This window comes from Pagrus pagrus (genome assembly GCF_965226575.1).
Source record: "Pagrus pagrus genome assembly, chromosome: 15".
Taxonomy (NCBI): domain Eukaryota; kingdom Metazoa; phylum Chordata; class Actinopteri; order Spariformes; family Sparidae; genus Pagrus; species Pagrus pagrus.
In genome coordinates, this window is record NC_140199.1 from 22803386 (window position 1) to 22822678 (window position 19293).

Here is a 19293-nt window from a genome sequence, read left to right on the forward strand (position 1 = left end):
GCAGTGGCTGACACCTGGCAGTGGTTCTCAGTCGGAGATCCGGCCGAGTCCTGCCCCTCGGTCGGAGGTCCGGCTGAGTCCTGCCCCTCGGTCGGAGGTCCGGCCGAGTCCTGCCCCTCAGTCCGAGATCCGGCCGAGTCCTGCCCCTCGGCTGGACCACCGACCGAGAACTGCCCCTCGGCCGGAGGTCCGGCCAAGTACTGCCCCTCGGTCGGAGGTCCGGCCGAGTCCTGCCCCTCGGTCGGAGGTCCGGCCGAGTCCTGCCTCTCGGTCGGAGTTTCCGGCCGAGTCCTGCCCCTCGGTCGGAGATCCGGCCGAGTCCTGCCCCTCGGCTGGACCACCGACCGAGAACTGCCCCTCGGCCGGAGGTCCAGCCAAGTACTGCCCCTCGGCCGGAGGTCCGGCTGAGTCCTGCCACTCGGTCGGAGATCCGGCCAAGTACTGCCCCTCGGTCGGAGGTCTGGCCGAGTCCTGCCCCTCGGTCGGAGGTCTGGCCGAGTCCTGATCTTGCCAGTGGTTCCCCAGCCAGTGTTTCTCCGTCCTCCAGCCCCAGACTGTCTCCTGGCCTCCTGGTCTCTCCCTCCCCAGACTGACTTTTAATCCTGAATAGAATAGAATAGGAACACACAATAAGTTCAGTGTCTGTGGATTTCTGAATCCGTCTTCTCAGTTGGGTAATCAGTCTGCGGTACTACCATTTCCGCGAGTGATCATGTGCACGGCTCACGGCTGTCTTTTGTAAAACAGGATGTAGGAGGAGCTTCGGCGCTTGGCACACACAGAGTGACCGGTTGTTTCAGTGACCACTGCGTCATTGTAGGTGAACCAGCGGTCGTTCAGGTCCTCCTGTCCCACATCTATATCCACACCATCAGAGATGTAGTGTCCTAACAGGAGAAGAATCATTGTTAATTTGGGCTTTCACAGGACTCAGTGGACAGTATGTATGTTTACTGACAGTTTAAGTCAAATAATAGATTATCTTACCACTTTTTGCTGAGTGTCCGAGATGACTGATGGTGCTGACCAAACTGTAGCAGGCACCGCCCTGAGAAGGAGCACAGGTAATCACAGTTAGTACACACATTTTTCACATGTTCAAGCACATCAGCACCAGTCTGATGAGTTGGTTTGCAATTAGGTCATTCAGTTTTTCCTTACCTCCCTGGAGGACACCACCAGGTCCCTCATGAGGTCCACGGGGTCATTGACCTTTTTGAGCTTGAACGTTGGAGTGAACCTGAAACGTTTCAGGTGCAAGACCAGCACTCTGTAGATAGAAAGAAGATGTAAGGGCACCAGGTGACGGAGAAAAACAGAAAAATAGGGTTTTACTATTTGGACAGAAGTTAGGCTTTGTGATGGATGTGATCTCACTCACCTTGGCAGGTTTACAAATGACATGCTGTTGCGTGACACGGTACCGCCGCACTCACACTTAAACTCCAACTCTGTCTCCTGCACAACAGCACAGAGCAAACATGCTTAACTTCTATACTAGATTAACATTACACATGCTAACATAAGCAGTGGTTCTGGGATTGATATGTGTTTAATACATGATATTATCACATTTTATCAGTGGGCAGGAAAAGTGTTTCTTACCTTGAGGTAATTCTCAAGCATTTGTTCAATGGTCCCTTTTCCAGGCATGAGATCCAGGGAGAGGTTGGTAAACTCCTCTTCTCTGGTGGATCCTGCACCACATCTACATCATCAAAAGACAATAGAGTAAAGATACAGCTGCAGAGGAAGGCATGCTGTGGAGGATTTCAATTCAATTAAATGTTGTGACATAATCCAATAGTTAAAGATCAGAGTATTTTTACAGTGTGGTATTCGTACTTTTACTCAAATTAAGAATCTGTGAATGTGTGTGTCTGTGTAGTTGTACCTTTTGCATGTCCTGATGATCTGCATCTTAAACAGCATGTGATCTTCCACCGGACAGCTGTAGGTTCTGTCCATGCTTGCTGCCTTCATCCTCAGCTGTGTTTCCAAAGACCTCATTTGGTACAGCACAGAGGTGAGGAACTCGTGAGCATCCTGCAGATAGACACACAAACATACAGAGAAGTTTAAACACAGAGGAGAAACCTATCAGGAAGTGGTGAAACAAAAAAAACATGAAACTACATTACGCACCTTCTGGTAGAGATCAGCAAACTCTGGATTCAATGCGGCGACTGTATTCTTGAATCCAGTGAGGAGGCGTGTTTTGTGACGCGCATCACATGAGAGGTGAGACTTGCTGATGTCCATAAATGAACTGGAAAGGGACATAAAAGGGTCAGACGCATTCTCTTTCTTTGTTGGTGTTGAAGGTACAATTTAAGGATAAAATGAGTGGTTGTTTCTTTAGGGTGTTGTACCTCATGATTGCAGTGTCGGGGGTTAAACTCCAAACAGGCTCCTGACAGCTGATGCTTTTAACAAAGTCCTCTAGTGTCAGGAGGCTCTGCAGGCAAGAGTTCATGTAGCAGATCTGTGTGTGGTTCGGTAACCTGATACACAAACAAAACACGTCAAACATATCTCATAAACATAATGATTAAATGTCTTTTTTTCTCTCTCTGTTTTACTTTTACTCTTTCTTGTGTATATGTGTGTGTGTATTTGTGTTTATATGCAGATGTATTTACCCAAGGCACTTGAACTGCTGATGTCTGAGGGGCTTTGGGACGGAGATTTTAGGTTTTTCATCCTTTTCAGTCACAGGTGGAAGAACTTTCTTGAACAGAGGTACCTTTCCAACTGTAACCTCCATCACTGTGTCTTGGTGAGTGGTGGGGGGGCACCGCTGATGTCTGACGGGCTTTGGGACTGAGATTTTAGGTCCTTCATCCCTTTCAGTCACAGGTGGAAGAACTTTCTTGAACAGAGGTACCTTTCCAACTGTAACCTCCATCACTGTGTCTTGGTGAGTGGTGGGGGGGCACCGCTGATGTCCGACGGGCTTTGGGACTGAGATTTTAGGTCCTTCATCCCTTTCAGTCAAAGGTGGAAGAACTTTCTTGAACAGAGGTACCTTTCCACCTTTAACCTCTGCCACCGTGTCTTGGTAAGGGGTGGGGGGGCACCGCTGATGTCCGACGGGCTTTCGGACTGAGATTTTAGGTCCTTCATCCCTTTCAGTCAAAGGTGGAAGAACTTTCTTGAACAGAGGTACCTTTCCACCTTTAACCTCTGCCACCGTGTCTTGGTAAGGGGTGGGGGGGCACCGCTGATGTCCGACGGGCTTTCGGACTGAGATTTTAGGTCCTTCATCCCTTTCAGTCAAAGGTGGAAGAACTTTCTTGAACAGAGGTACCTTTCCACCTTTAACCTCTGCCACCGTGTCTTGGTAAGGGGTGGGGGGGCACCGCTGATGTCCGACGGGCTTTCGGACTGAGATTTTAGGTCCTTCATCCCTTTCAGTCAAAGGTGGAAGAACTTTCTTGAACAGAGGTACCTTTCCACCTTTAACCTCTGCCACCGTGTCTTGGTAAGGGGTGGGGGGGCACCGCTGATGTCCGACGGGCTTTCGGACTGAGATTTTAGGTCCTTCATCCCTTTCAGTCAAAGGTGGAAGAACTTTCTTGAACAGAGGTACCTTTCCACCTTTAACCTCTGCCACCGTGTCTTGGTAAGGGGTGGGGGGGCACCGCTGATGTCCGACGGGCTTTCGGACTGAGATTTTAGGTCCTTCATCCCTTTCAGTCACAGGTGGAAGAACTTTCTTGAACAGAGGTACCTTTCCACCTTTAACCTCTGCCACCGTGTCTTGGTAAGGGGTGGGGGGGCACCGCTGATGTCCGACGGGCTTTCGGACTGAGATTTTAGGTCCTTCATCCCTTTCAGTCACAGGTGGAAGAACTTTCTTGAACAGAGGTACCTTTCCACCTTTAACCTCTGCCACCGTGTCTTGGTGAGGGGTGGGGGGGCACTGCTTCTTTGGGTCCGGTTCTTCAAGAGCTGGTGCGACCCTGTTACTCTTCTGTTGTAGTAAAGAAATACTCTGGTTAAATCATGCAAAGACCCACTCTTCCACCTAGAGTGCTGCACTTTATGTCAATCATACATACCTTATGCCACCAGCGAGGCTTCTTACTCTTTTCCTTGGGCTCACTGGTTTTGTCCACCAAGCTGATGACCCTGGTAAAAGAAATGATCAAAGACAAGTTAAGTTATTTTTGTGAAGCAAATAAATTGTGGTATTAATCACTCAAACTGAATGTGCTAGCTGGGAATAAAGGAATGTAATCCTTACCTTGTTTTCTCCTTTTGTTGGTTGTGGAGGAAACAAAAAAAAAACAATTAGAATTAAAATGTGTCAAATATATTTCATTGCATTCACAACTTAAAAATTCAATATTAATTCCTACAAACTACTCAAATTAATGTAACACAGCCGTTCACACATACCATGGGCCGACCAAAAAGTCGATTCCAGATGGAGATTTTTTCTTTACTTTTGATGTTGGCAGCAGACGTGAGTGAGATGGAGACACTGTTGATAAAGAGAAATACAGTTGTTGATTTGAAATGATCTACTAAACTACTAAAAAAAAAAACTTAAGTTGAAATAAGGTCAAGGTCACATTAACAGTAGAGAAATGACATTAATTGTGTAGAATAAGTCATTAATCCTCTTCTTGAGCGATCATTTTAAGGAATTGATCACTCCAATCTGCGTTGAATTTAGGATAGTACTGACTAGTTTAAAGGCTTTTTTTGAAAATTTTAGCAAATTTAGTCATGATTCAGGTCTTTTCAAAGCTGTGTTAGCAGAATCTACAGTATATATCTGAGACCAACTACAGTCAGTGTCTACACACGTGGTTTTCTTTGAGAACTCTGAGTAAAATCATCTACCAAACTCAAAAAGGAAGTTAATCAACCTGACCATGGGGACAAAGAAATAGTCAGGGCAGCAAATATGATAGCACAGTTGGATTTCCTTACCTGCTCTGAGAGCTGGGTCTCTTTCTACTCTCATCTGCTACCACATGTGTAACTTGAACAGAACTCTGTAGAAAAATTAACAGGACACAAATTAATGAAACATAATGTGAACAGTAGATAACAACTAAACATAAAACAGAGTATTTACTAAATACCGCAAACTGTCAAGTTAAATTAGTTATAAGGTCAATGTCACAATAACTAAAAATTTGAAGAAGACAAACCTTTCCAGAACAGCAGAATAGATGAAACATCTTGGCTGCTCGTCGTTAATCACTATCAAAATTAAACTTGACTTGACTTGACTTATCCAACGCTGCTATGGTCTGCTTATCCAAACCTGCTCTTGTAATTTCAGCGAATAGTCTCTAGGCAACAGAAGTTCCGTGGCTTTGACTTGGTTGAAATCTGAGGTCTAAGTTCCAATTGTGGCTCTCACATGTCAAATGATAACAACTTTATGTGGTGACATGGTTTAAACTACAAATATGTGAAAAAAATAATAATAATAAAAATTAAAAATAAAAAAAAAGCTTATATTTATTCATCTTCAGAAAGCCCTATCATTACCTGCTCTATTGGCCACTTATAACAAACAATCTAAATGGACTCAGTAAATGTAGAAATACATTTTTAATTATTATTATTATTATTATTATTATTATTATTATTATATCTACTCCTTATTTGATGGTTGAGAACACCCAGAACTGATATTTATACTGTTTGTGCCATGTGATTTTTCTGATGGGCCAGATGAAACTCACTTTTTCCTCAACTACCTAGATATAATTTATCAGGGTCAAACATATTTATGGAAGCTCATTTCCGCCACTAAAAAAAAAAATTATCCCAGTGTTAAGTCATAATTATGAGATAAAAAAGTCGAAATTATGAGATAAAAAGTCATAATTATGAGATAGGAAGTGCGCATGCACTGCAGGAGCGCGCTGTCTTCAGAGGTGCCTTCATCATTACCGCCATCACTACTAGAGCTAAACCTGAATAAGGTAGCAAACTTTTAGAGCCTAGGGGACTTTTGTTAATGTTACAATGAATTGCGAAGTATTTTAATCAGTCCGAAATTAGCGAAATTATGAGATACTTTCTCACAACAGATTAAGTAGCAGCTCTTAGACGTGAATTCTCTTAATCAACTTGACACGGAAATGGATTATGAGTACATTGAGGACTACTTTAAACGTGGCTTTAACACAGATGAAATACTTCATTTGCTTGCTGAATCACATGGGATTGTACTAAGCAAACGCACCCTTGAAAGGATTTTAAGCAAGAAGCAGCTCTGGCGGAGAAAGAATAAAACCGATGTGGCTGAGGTGGCAACCTTCATTGAACAGCAACTAGAAACATCTGGTCAGTGTCATGGTTACCAGTGGATGCACCAAAAATGTTGGTTACATGGAATCGTGACTGACAGAGAAACAGTTTGTATATTGCTACAGCTATTGGATGGTGAAGGTGTTGATCTAACCCTCAGATCAATATCGATGGCTACGACAAGCTTAAGCCATTTGGAATTGCAATCAGCGGATGCATTGATGGTTTTTCCAGAAAGATGATATGGCTTGAAGCTCATAAAACAAACAGTGACCCAAAGATCATCGCTGGCTACTTTATGGATGCTGAGATCAATGCTGATGGGCGCCCTGTCAGACTCAGACTGGATTTAGGAACAGAAAATAGCTATATGGCTGAAATGCAGCGGTTTTTGCATTTTCCTGCAAACCAAGCTGAAACAGACAGTGTAATCTTTGGTCCAAGCACTGGAAACCAGCAAATTGAACAATAATGGCTGATCTTGCAAAGTGAGTGTGTCCAGTTTTGGATAGACCTATATGACAAACTGAGAGAAGATGTCTACTTCTCAGACAACTTCTTGGACAAGTCCTTGATCCAGTTGTTTTCTTCAAACAATACAGGTACAGTAGTTCACACATTATAAGATAAAGAATGGCTCAATAATATTTTTAAGAGCCGCAAATGACCATGTGTAAAAAAGTAATTGCCTGTTTTTGTGCAGAGAAAGATAAATAATTAAGTTATGGTTTTTGGTTTGCAAAAATAATGTGGGTTGTGGTATTCCAAGTAGCTCTGCATCAAATAAGTAGGCATCATTTAAGAATGTACCAGTGTAATGAATGGCATGGCATAATAGTGTAAAACCCCTTTTACATTTAAGGTTCTTCCACTTCATATTGGTAGCTGTGAGAATAAAACATTCATTGCACTGCTGCAAATTACGTTTTGCAGGTATTAATATTAGTGTGCCAACCCATCATATTATGATCAGAAGACAAATCTCACGGTCAGGACTACTTGACTTAGACAGTTGTCACCAAGCCTAATATTTATGTACACTCTACTGTATATTATGTGCCTCCTAGTAAGAACTGAATGAGGTTGTATTGACTTGGAACAACCTCAGAGTCCGTCAAGTCCACAACTCAGCATCACCCCATGGACGTCCCTCCATATTGCATGCTGTCCCTCACCTGTGCGGAGGCAGAGATTTCTTGCACCATGTGGACCTGGAGAAGGTTCAAGTCTGCCTTGAAGAGTGCGCGTTTAAGGAAATCCCATGTGATGAAGACGTGTTCCATACCTGTGTTGACCTGATGTCAGAGTGTAATCTGACATTAACAAATGATGTGTTTGAAACAGTTAACCTGTATATTGAACTCAGGCTCAGTTAAACAATTAACTAGATCTCGATCATTAACAGTGAAGCTGGTTGTTATGTGTGTGTGCTCTGGGGGTTAGATGAATAGCAAATGCTTTCAAGTTTCAAAAAACACGAGTTGTAATTGTACGGAGCCCCTAAAGGTGAGCAAGAGAAAGTCACTATTTATTCATTGAAGTGTAGTTACGGTGGACTCGGACTGCATCATGATCAGGACTCACAATGAGGGTACTGTAACGTTTCTGTGAGAGCTTTCACTGACTTTATTTACAGGCTTTCATAAATCATACAATCCATATTCGCAGGTGGTGACGATGATCCAGATGAGATGACTGGAGAAGGCAGAGTGTGCTGTGGAGATTGCGTTGTCTCCAGTGCGATGTGCGTGCTGTCTCCAGTTCGCGGTGTGCACCTGACAGCACAGTGTGTACACTGCAGCGACTATTCATTCTTTAATGCTTTTTGATTTAATCTTGGATTTCTACCATCGATTAGAGAGTCCAGCCCTCTCCGCTGCGCTCCAGGACAGGGAATGTGATGATGGCACCGTGCTCAATGGGGACATATTGATTTAAGATGTGTGTTGGCTGATATTTTTACACCTGAAAGGTGTTTATGGAATAATTATTACACTTCACTATAAACTCAAATACGGAAGTGCAATGACGCGAGTAACACTGCTGGTTTGAATGTTTATGAAAACGCTCATGAAACTTTTCTCGTGAGCGTTTTCATAAACCTCGAATTTGTAATAGCCTCGTATTAGAAAATGAACATTATTTATGCAGACAGTGTATGAATGTGACAAGCTATTTGGATCTCATCTGACCTGCCTATAGTTCAGGTTTTTTGGTGACATCATTAGCTTGTGTTTTGCAATTATGGGATTCTTGTCCGTGGCCAATCGGATATTAAAAGCTGCAATATTTAAGAACAAGAATCACCCATAATTGCAGCAACAACCGTCCATTTATGGCAAGTATTGTTTTGACGGCTGTATGCCGATGCCAACGTGTCTAGTTCATCCAATCACAGCGTCATTTTTGTACCCCTTCCCCTCCCAGTTCCCCTCCCCAGCAGACTCAGTAGTAGTAGAGTTTTTAATGCGGACCCACCCAGCGCGCCTGCTAAAAGAAAAAGCACGTCCAAGCGTAAATCAAAAGTTCTCAGAAAATTACCAGGAGAGATGCTTCAGTGTTTTCAGACTTCCCTACCACGCGTTTTGTTCAGTTTACAATACTAACGTAGTCATCAGTCATCAGGGAGCATCAGGTAACGAATGCGAAAGTCAGTTTCATTCCAGAACTGAGTGTGCGACCAACTGAAAAAGTTGGTAGCACCAGTGATACTAGTGAAAAAGTTACTGTAGAACCCTGATATAGAGCCTCCTCACATTGACATGACAAGTTGTTGGTTGTATATATTGACATTAATGCAGATCTGTACCTATAATTGCATTCACTGGGTCAAGTTGGTCCTTGGTCCCCCCCTTTTTCCCCTTTCCAGTAAGGGTAGACTTGGCCAGGGTCTCTCTCCCAAACACCAACAAGGCCAGGTCCTGCATGAAAAGTGACATCCTTCTGGTGCTGATTCTTTGGTATAGCCGTTTTGGGACCCGCACTGTGGAGTTGCCCAGGAACATCTGTAAAAACAAAAAGACGCAGATGTAAAACTAGACAGCCTTGTAGTATGCCTCCGTGCAACAGTTTAGCCAAGTTTTATGGGCAAGTTTATCCACAGCCATACAATACAGGTAGTGCAAACCATGGGATCACCACCAAAAGTCATAGCCCATCACACCCCATGGCCACACAAATTTTACCTATTTAATCTGTGTGGGTATTTGCAAAGTTATAGGAGAAGAAGAGATTTGAAAATGGGACGGACAGACGTATGTACAACCCGAAAACAGTAGATTGTGGCTTGAAGAGGATGAAAATATAATGCTATCAGAATCAGAATCAGAATCAGCTTTATTGGCCAAGTATATGAAATACAAAGAATTCACTTTGGGTACATAGATGTAAACATGAACATAAACATGAACATAACATAACAAACGGCCTGGGGGAAGAAACTGTTCTTGTGTCTGGTTGTTTTGGCGTACAGTGTTCTGTAGCGCCTGCCGGAGGGGAGGAGTTCAAACAGATTGTGTCCAGGGTGTGATGGGTCTGCAGAGATGTTTCCTGCCCGTTTACTGACTCTGGATGAGTATAGGTCCTGGATGGTGGGCAGTTTAGCACCAATGATTTTTTCTGCAGTCCTGATTGTCCGTTTCAGTCTGTTCCTGTCCTGTTTGGTGGCTGATCCAAACCAGACGATGATGGAGGTGCAGAGAACAGACTGGACTATTGCCGTGTAGAACTGGATGCTAATGCTATTGATATAGTTCTAGAACAATAGCAGTGGTGTAAAGTTATAGTGTTCTTGAGTCATACCATTTCATCACTGCCGGTATCACTGCCAGTATTCTGGGAGTCACTTTGGCTGGGACTACTTAATGACGATCCTGTTGATGTTATGTTATGCAGGATTGTCTTCATGGTAGCCACTTATCCTGGCAGGTCTAAGACAAGGATATAAAAAGGGGTAAATAATTTAAAAATTGTCATTTTATAACATGTCAGTCAATTAAAGGTATAACAAGGTGTTGATGCAGCATGGGTGCAGCAAATGTTACTGTGCTAAACAAGTACACAAGTCCTGTGAAATTCCAATCTTCCAGATGATTTACAGTCTATATTTTTTTGATTAATGCTACACAGCATTTTATCTTTATATTACAAACATGTGCTCACTTGTCCTGTGCAATTATCCAACCATGGCCATTAGGGTGCATCAAAAAACACAATTCTTGAATTTTGATATGGCTGGGTGCTAAAAGTGTTCCAATATATGTAGAAACAACACATGCAAAATATTTTTCCAATACATGATGATTTAGGGGTGCCACCGCACATCTGTTTTTGTTGGATAAAGTGGTAAACAGTGCTCAATGGTCGCCGTAGAGCTCTGAGGTAATGAAGACTGCAGCTCAAGAAAACTGAGGTGATCTTTATATTTTTGTGTTGGGTATGTATACTCTTATTACATATTACTACTATATATGTAGTTGTGTCTTTGTATATTTACATACTTTGAATGAAATGTAGTCATATTTATAGGTATTTGGTGCTCATTACATCTAGCTAACATTAGCTAGCAACAGTTTGCTAACCACAGTTAGCTAGCTATGTTAGCTTAGCTATTAAGCTTGACATCAACAGTATTCTAGAGTAGACATTAGACAATATCATATTCAGAGTATTGATATCCCATGTTTATTGAGAGTAGCATTGTAGTTGTTAAATTAACATTTTAGATATAGGTATATTTGCGAGCACAGCTAGCTACTCTGGTAGTGATGTAATGGTAAGTTATCATTGTAATGATTATGTTAGACTATGTTAGACTATGTACAGCTAAAATTTGAGGCTTATTCAAGCATGGTTTATCATAATTGAGTGATATTAAGTATGCTAAGATATGATTTTAAACACTATCCTGGTCCTTGTATCCTTTTCATTCTCAGGCACTGTAAGCACAACCCACCCCAGGATCCATTTCTCCTAAGATGCTGCCCTCACCAACTGGTCCCTGCCAGACTAGCAGTCACAGCCTGGTCTTTGGTCTGGGCCCCAGCATCACCAGTGAGGATGGCATCATCACTGGCGCCAAGCTGCCAACTGGTCGTCAGCTCTTACGCTGCATGCTTTGCAAGCAACCTGGTGCAGATGGAGCGTTGACGCAGTTCGAGGCAGCCAAGGTCGTCCTGGAGCAGGTGCGGCCATTTTACAAGAAGGCCAACATTCCTATGGTAAGCGACAAGCGTGCGTGCCACAAGATGGTAGACTTGGTTAATGCCAACAACAAGCTGCGGAAAATCTCCAAGGCCAAGCGCTCCAGTGAGACTACAGCAAAACAACTGGAGAAAATGGAGTGCAGACTTGATGCCACATTTCCGCTGTGGCCTCCAAATGTTGAAAAGCTGATAGATAACCCAGAAGACCTAGCTTTCTTGGCCAGCATGAAGACCGACAGAGTGGCCACATTTGGTGTATTGGACAAAAAGCTGCAGCTCAAGGTGAAACGGCGAGAGGAGCATCAAGGACTGGAACCAAGTCTTCATTCCAGAGACTTTGTTCCAGTCTCTGGAATGAAGACTGGAACAAACGTCTTCATTCCACATGGCATCCTTAGCCGACAAAGTGTCATGTCACCGGCTACAAGGTTGAAGATGTCACCAATGCAACAGGGTGCCTTCACATGTGGCCTGGTCGCAGAGTCAGGCGGTGATTGTACACATCTCTCTGCATCCTATGCAAAACAGCTGACCGGTGTTTAGTTAATGTCAGCTCTTATCATTAGGCCCTGTGAGTTGCCAGTGAGTTAGCCACTAGAGATGATTTGTTCTTTTAAGTGTGTTAGTATTGCCCTTGTGTTTAACAATAAATTCAATTAAACTTTACATGTGTGTCCGACATCTATCACTGCTGCACAAAACTCAGGGAAAGGCCACGTGAACATGTCCCATTGACCTCCATTCATTTTGTCTATAGGACACATGAATGGAGAATCTTGAAAGTTGAATTCTGAGAAATGCCCAAGTTGCCCAAAGGGCAAACAAACTAATTTTACTTTGATAACCCTATAGAACATGTTACTGTATAAAAGTTCACTGTACTCAACATTTCTGGGTCAACCTTTTGGCAATTAGACTAAAAATTGCACATTTTTCGAAATTTCACAAACGTTTGTGTGTAAGGTGGCACCCCTAAATCTCAATGGATTTCCTCAAAACTTTGCAAAAGTCATTTTTATGTTAATTGGAATAAAATGCAATGCCAGCCAAATTGATATTTTGAAATTAAAATTTCCCATTCAAATTTGATACACCCTAATGGCCATATCTATCAGTGAGAGGTGTATATCATGTATACATTTATTTATTTTTATTTTATTCATTAATCAATTAATCAATCAATCGTTTCCTCTACTTTTGACTCTTGAGCTGCTCTTACAAGTTACTGGTGTAGGATCAATAGAGGTCACATTATCTTGTCGTTTTTGCATTCAGATACTGTACTGACATGACTATACTGTATCTGCAGACATGAACAGCGTTCATACGTAAGCTTCTGGTTGGTGGATAAGGTCCGTTATTTCTTGGAAGTAGTTTAAATTAATGTCATAAACTAAGCAGCTAGACGACCGGTTAACATGTACAGTAGGCTAACTCAGTATACTGTACAAGTGTACTAAGCAAAACAACTGAACACTGAATGTGAACAGGTAATCACGTGTTAACCTTTCCTGTTCGGCTCCCAGACCGTAGTGCGACAGCGCAGGGGAGTACGTTTTCCTCCTGGGCTGAAGCCGGTTAGCTTCAGGGCTAACACCCTTCACTTCACTTCGCTGCCAGACAGCAGGTGGTAAAACAATAGGAGAGACATTACGTGGTCTGGAGAAGCTTGTGCGTTTATTTGGCCACATACTGAACTGCACATGCACGGCTAACCTCTTTCTCTGCTCTGCTAATGTCTGCTCCAACCTCACCTGCTGCCCGCTCCACTACACACACAGGCTCTACGCGCACACACGCACTGCTCCACCCCTTAAAGGGACCACACCACTCTTCATCATGTAATATTACACTGTGCTACTGAAGCACATGCACACAGGCGTAACGCTGCCGCTACCGAGAGCAGTAATAATAGGTTAACTTCCAGTTACAGTAGCTGTAAGACTGACGTTAGCTAACGTTAACGTTGGTTATCTGGCTAGCTACCATGACTGAAGTTGCTGAAACACGTCATGACTCGCCAACGAAATCATAAAATTAGCAGGTGTGACGAATGGAAATAAAATGTATGACCATTCGATCAGAAAATAAAAACACTTTATGTACTTACTGTGAATCAGAAGTAGGCTTGCCCTTGCTTCCCTTCAGACTGAGACGTTAGCGGGTCAATGTCATTCAACAGCAACGTGACCAGAAAGAAGCGCGTGAATCCTGGAGCTCAATGACGCGCAGCTGAGCGCAGTGCGCTGATTGGACGGCAAAGATGCAAACGTTGCTATTTGAATTAGGCGCCTTTCTTCCGAGGGTCTGTACTATAGACTGTATATAAAAAGGGTCTGTACTCAAATGTGAAATGCATATATTAATTACAACCTGTTTCATTTTGCAACTTCCTACAAATTATTGTCTGTTGAGACTGTTCCATGTTAATTTGACCTTTGTTGAACTGGATTTTAGACCCACTAGTGTGGATCAAGGAATCGTAAACCTGTGACGCTGTACATTCCATGTCTTTGTTTTTATGGGACAGGTGTGACAGAGTTCAAGGGAGACCTTGAAACTGTCACAAACTGCCTGTGTTCCCTCCATATTTTCCCAAGTTCCCACCAAGACAGGCACCTGTTGGTCTTTGAAGTGTCATGGGGAATCTCGAAACAACAAGAGTAAAACAGCATATAGGCAAATAAGAAAAAAGTAGAGTACTTGCCTCGATTCAGACCTTCGAATCTGCCCACTCTTGCAAGATGATTGATGAAATGTGAAGATGGAAATGTGTGATGACTGAGGAACTGTGACGACTTGATAATATTAGGAAAAGAGAGTGGCCTACATTTATGGCCACAAACTGTGAATATTCCTATCAAGGGTTCATTTAGTACCCTCTTGAGTGCCTTAGATCTTTCCTTATAAACTGTAAATATTTTTTTTATCCAAAACATAAATAAAAATGCAAAAATTTACAATGTTAGCTGTTATATATTACGGCATATATCTGTTATTAACACAAGGTTAGTAAACTTAACAGTGACAGAATGTATGTTTTACAAAAAATGGATGCGAAAATTACAGTATTGACTGTAATGTAAATTACAGCATGTTTCTGTGATAAACAGAGTGCAGGAGTATTTAACAGTGGAGCAAATAAATGAACTGTAAATGAACTAGACTAAAAATCTGTTGCATTGTAATACTGATGAAATACACATTTGTCATGATTAAGGAGAAGATATGTTCTACAAAACAATATTGAACAAAAAATCCATGCTCAGATTGACTACAATGTACTGTAACAATGTGTTTTTTCCATAGGCTAAATAAACTTATATTTTTCTGACAATCAAGTATTTGTGCATTAATACATAACTGGGAATGAAATGAAAACAAATGTACTAGCACATACATGTAATATGTAGAAAATGTATTGCTAAGTAATTACTCATTTCATAAGTACACTAAATTACCACTGTTTACCATTACCACTATTTAATATACATTTTATGAAGAAGTACGGCTTAAACAGAAGGCCCAGTTCTGATAGGCACGGTTCGCCACTGCTATCTATCAATAAATGAAATAATAATGAAAGCACAGTGCTAGTTTAGTTGAGATGCTGATTTTGAGATGATAAAAATCAGGTTGAAGAACGTTATTTCGCTAACTATATGTGTAATGTTAGCTAGGTCTGACGTTAGTTCTGTGTAAAGTAGGATAGAAAAGCATTGTAAAGTTACTTTGAATCTTACAGAAATGAAGAGGAAAGGTAGCATATGTAGTTTTTTCTCACCAAAGAGAAAGGCGAGAAAAATAGAAAATGAACAGCTGAGCAAGGTAGACAGAGGAGATGAGGTGGAAGGAGAGAGAGAAGAGAAGGACAAGGTGGAAGGAGAGAGAAAGGACAAAGACAAGGTGGAAGGAGAGAGAGAAGACGAAGACAAGGTGGAAGGAGAGAGAGAAGGGCAACAGAAATGTGACAGAGATAGAATACAAGGCCAAGGCAACCAGGGACAGGAGGAGGTGGGAGAACACCACAGCGGTGAGGATATGGACGAGGGAGAGCATCACCAAGATGAAGAGGGAGAAAGCGAGAGACAAGATAACGTGTAAGGGATGGACAGCGAAAGGGAAAGGAGAGTGCCTGAGCCATCACCAACGATCTCCAGTCGAGCTGGTCCACATGGTATGGAAATTGTTGCTGCATAGTATACTAAGTTACATTTGAATAAGAACAACAAATGACAAAAACTGACATTTTGCTATAAGGTGCATTTAAGAGAAATTGCTTGGACTTCTTCAAATAAATATAAATATTCATGTTTGCTTAAATATGAATAATTGGGGGAACTTGTAAGTGTGAAAGTGTGATGAGATGGGGACAGAGTTTTAATATTTTGTGTACAATGTATTTTAGATCTATTGCTCAGGTTAAATTCCAAAATTAAACAAATGAACCTAAAAATACTCTCCCAGGCTAAAATGTTAGTGTGTGTTAACACAGTCTGATGGTTATAACTAATAAATGACGGTTCCAAATTGATTGTGTTTGTACTAGTTGTTATATTGTATAATTAGTTCAGATGTAATGCAGTTTGAATCTTTCCTCCCCTTCATCTTCTAGACGTATCCAAGTCCAGGTGTGAGGTGCCAGTGCAGCCAAAGTGAGAGAGTTTCCCTAAGACCCTCCAGGGACAACCCAGGAGAAGCTTCCACAGTGACTGGTACAAATCTCATCCCTGGTTAGAATACTCGCAATCGAAAGATGCAGTTTACTGTTTTGCTTGAAGGCATTTTTCCCTCCCTGATGCTCCAAGGACTGTTTTCACCTCATTCGAGGGTTATTGTAACTGGAAAAAGCCTACAATGAAAGACAGTGGTTTCTGTTCTCATGCCAGATCTGAAGGCCATGTAAATGCAATGTTTGCATGGATAGAGAACAAGAAAATTTTGGATAAAAATACCTCAATGTTTGGACTAATGGATGAGCAAAAAAAGAAGCAGGTGGCTGAAAATCAATACTACATTAAAACATAAGCTGAAATTTTAGTTCTAACAGCCAGAGAAAACATAACACAGCGGGGTCACAGGGAGTCTCTCGACTCAGAAAAAAAGGGTGTTTTTCCATCTATGTTAGACTTGCTGGGTAACCATAACCCCATCATTAAAAAAAGACTTGAACAACAAGCTAAAAATGCAAAATACACCAGTAAAACAATACAGAATGAAATACTTGAATGCTTGGCTGCAATGGTCAAAGAGGAAATCATCCAGGAGGTTAAAACGAGCAAGCAGTTTTCAGTTATTGTTGATGAAACTAAAGATGTTCAGAAAAAAGAGCAAATGTCATTTGTTCTGAGATATTTTTACAACGGTGTGGTTCATGAGAGCTTTCTGGAGTTTGAAGTGGCAGAACACCTGGATGCTGCCGCCTTAAGTGACAAGATTATATGCTTCCTTTGGAAGCATGGGCTGGAGTACAAGAAAAACCTTGTAGGCCAGGGCTACGATGGCGCGGCAGTGATGCGCAGGGCACATGCAGGTGTTCAAGCAAAAATAAAAGAAGTAGCCAAACATGCCTTCTAGGTTCACTGCAGTGCACACTGCTTGAACTTAGTTATAGTAGACGCTGTAAAAAGTGTGGCAGATGCAGGAAACTTCTTCTCATTATTGGAACGACTGTATGTATTCATGTCTGGGTCTTATGTACATAACAAATGGCTGGAAGTGCAGCGGGAGATGTTTGATGGTGCACCAAGGGAACTCCAACAGCTAAGTGATACACGTTGGGCCTGTAGGCACATAGCATGTCGCAATGTTATGGTCAGGTTGCCTGCAATAGTACAGGTGCTTGAAGAGATTGCATCTGAGAACCATCAACAAAGAGCTGTTGAAGCAAGAGGGATATTGGCTCAAATTGACCTGAATTTTGCTGGATCTCTTGTTCTGTTCAGAAAGGTCCTGAGTGACTCCAAGTTTTTATCGGACATGCTCCAGTCTAAAACAGTGGACTATGCTAAGGCTGTTGAATTTATTGAAGCACTTAAAGAGACACTGGTCCAGTACCGTAGTCAAGCCTCTTTTGAGGAAATGTGGAGTGAAACATTTAATTTATGTCAGTGAAGTAACATTGATACAACTCAGCGAAAACCAAAGGGGCCAAGACAGACAACAAAGGTGCTTCAGGATACTGTCATCCACTCCACCTTGGAACAGCATGTAGTTCCAGATAGCAAACACACTTTTTGTGTCTCTGTGTACTATCCAGTTCTGGATAACATGATTGGAGAAATAGGAAGATTTTCTAACACAAATTGCAACATTATGCAGGGTGTGCAGGCACTAAATCCATCCAAGTCCAACTTTTTTGAGAGAGGAGGCTGTTCTGTTATTGGCTGAAGCTTATGATTCAAATATTGAGGATCTCAAACACAAGTTACATCAGACGAGGAGAGTACTAGACAGAAAAGGGGGGGAAAAGGAGAGTCCTACCACTCTAATGGAGTTCACTCAGTTTTTGGACCCACACCAGGATGTTTTTTATGAGTTGTTCAGGTTGTGTAAAATAGCCGTTGTTTTACCTGTGAGCAGTGCATCCTGTTAAAAAGTTTTTCATCTCTCCGGCTCATAAAGACTTATTTGCGGTCTACTATGACAGAAAAGAGACTATCGAGTTTGGCTGTACTCAGCATTGAATCAAAACGCACAAAAGCATTAGATCTAGATACATTTGTGAAGCGTTTTGCTGAGCAACATGGAAATCGCCGCATTCAGCTGTTATAGGCATGACAATTTCATGTTATGCTCATTGGTGAGCCTTTACAAAACTGTTAAAATGATGACCTCAACAGAATCTGCACTTTAAATTTCTGTATCTTTGTTTTGGCAACTGAGAAAATCTGATATCACCTTTAATAAAACCTAAAGTGAGAGAAAAAGAAGTTTAAAATGTGACACTGGTGTAAATCCTGCTGAACATGAAGCAGTGTTGTTGTTATTGTTGTTATTGTTGTTATTTTTTAATCTCTCTTATTTTGTATATACAGTATAAAACTGTCCAGAAACGGCCTGTATGAACCTACTCACAAAATGTTTTTGTACTTTTTCAGACTGGGAGCAAGATTAATTTTTATGTGACTTCTTTTCAGGTTTGTGGAGATTTTGATGTAACATACCCTTTTGTAACTCTATGAAAATTTTTGTAGAATTGTTGATACAGCAGCTCAGATTTACATGCATGAAATGTCCCTTTCATGTCACCTTAACTGCTGTGAATACTATACTGTACTGTATTTCTCATCACTTTATCAGTAAAGACCTCATCTGTCAAAAAAATTCTTCAAGCTACTGAGGGACAAATGGGGAGAATGTGTGTTCTGAGTAAACAATAAAAGCGATGTCCAGTAACTTGTTTGAGTGCCGTGACCCATTTATTTCCACAGTGTATTTATGCTCACCTTAGTACAGCTCAGTCCATATATCTTCATGGGTACGTTTTTCTTTGGATAGTTTCTTCTTGTACAAATGCTGCCTGCAACGCTGGCACTCTGACACAGTCAAAAAGTGTTTGCTTCCCCTCTTACACATCTGCCACTTATCACCTGTGTCTTACCTTCATGCCTGTGATAATGGCCCACCTACAGTAGTGTTACCATACTTCTATCTTCTATTAAGTGAGATCACATTGTATGGTCACTTATTCCTAATATGAACTGTTTCACATGAAACAGCCCACCCCATAAATATTTTTCTAGATCCGCCCCTGGATGGCAGTCCAGTTTCTACTAGCTGAAATCTTTGTACCTTAGACAATGTC

At 41.7% G+C, this 19293-nt stretch overlaps 1 protein-coding gene and 1 long non-coding RNA gene across 3 annotated transcripts; both read right to left on the bottom strand.

Annotated features, from left to right (window-relative positions):
• Positions 1-510: 510 nt before the first annotated feature.
• On the bottom strand, positions 511-5310 carry LOC311270946 (uncharacterized protein). Of its 2 annotated transcripts, XM_084376219.1 has the most exons (14): positions 5169-5310; positions 4945-5009; positions 4405-4489; positions 4065-4134; positions 2643-3976; positions 2373-2504; positions 2146-2269; positions 1895-2046; positions 1606-1708; positions 1382-1458; positions 1162-1270; positions 988-1048; positions 696-887; positions 511-602 (listed from the first exon to the last, which is right to left on the bottom strand). In XM_084376219.1, the coding sequence occupies exons 2-13, from the start codon at positions 4976-4978 to the stop codon at positions 724-726; spliced, it is 2445 nt and encodes an 814-aa protein (XP_084232345.1). In that variant the 5' UTR covers positions 4979-5009; positions 5169-5310; the 3' UTR covers positions 511-602; positions 696-723. The 2 variants fall into 2 exon arrangements, with proteins under 2 accessions (XP_084232345.1, XP_084232346.1); XM_084376220.1 differs by lacking the exon at positions 5169-5310 and having other exon boundaries at positions 4945-5155.
• A 3729-nt stretch (positions 5311-9039) lies between these two features.
• LOC311270951 lies at positions 9040-13687 on the bottom strand. The gene is made up of 3 exons (XR_014624326.1): positions 13597-13687; positions 10084-10211; positions 9040-9287 (listed from the first exon to the last, which is right to left on the bottom strand). It is a non-coding gene; the product is annotated as an uncharacterized lncRNA (long non-coding RNA).
• Between the last annotated feature and the right edge of the window lie 5606 nt (positions 13688-19293).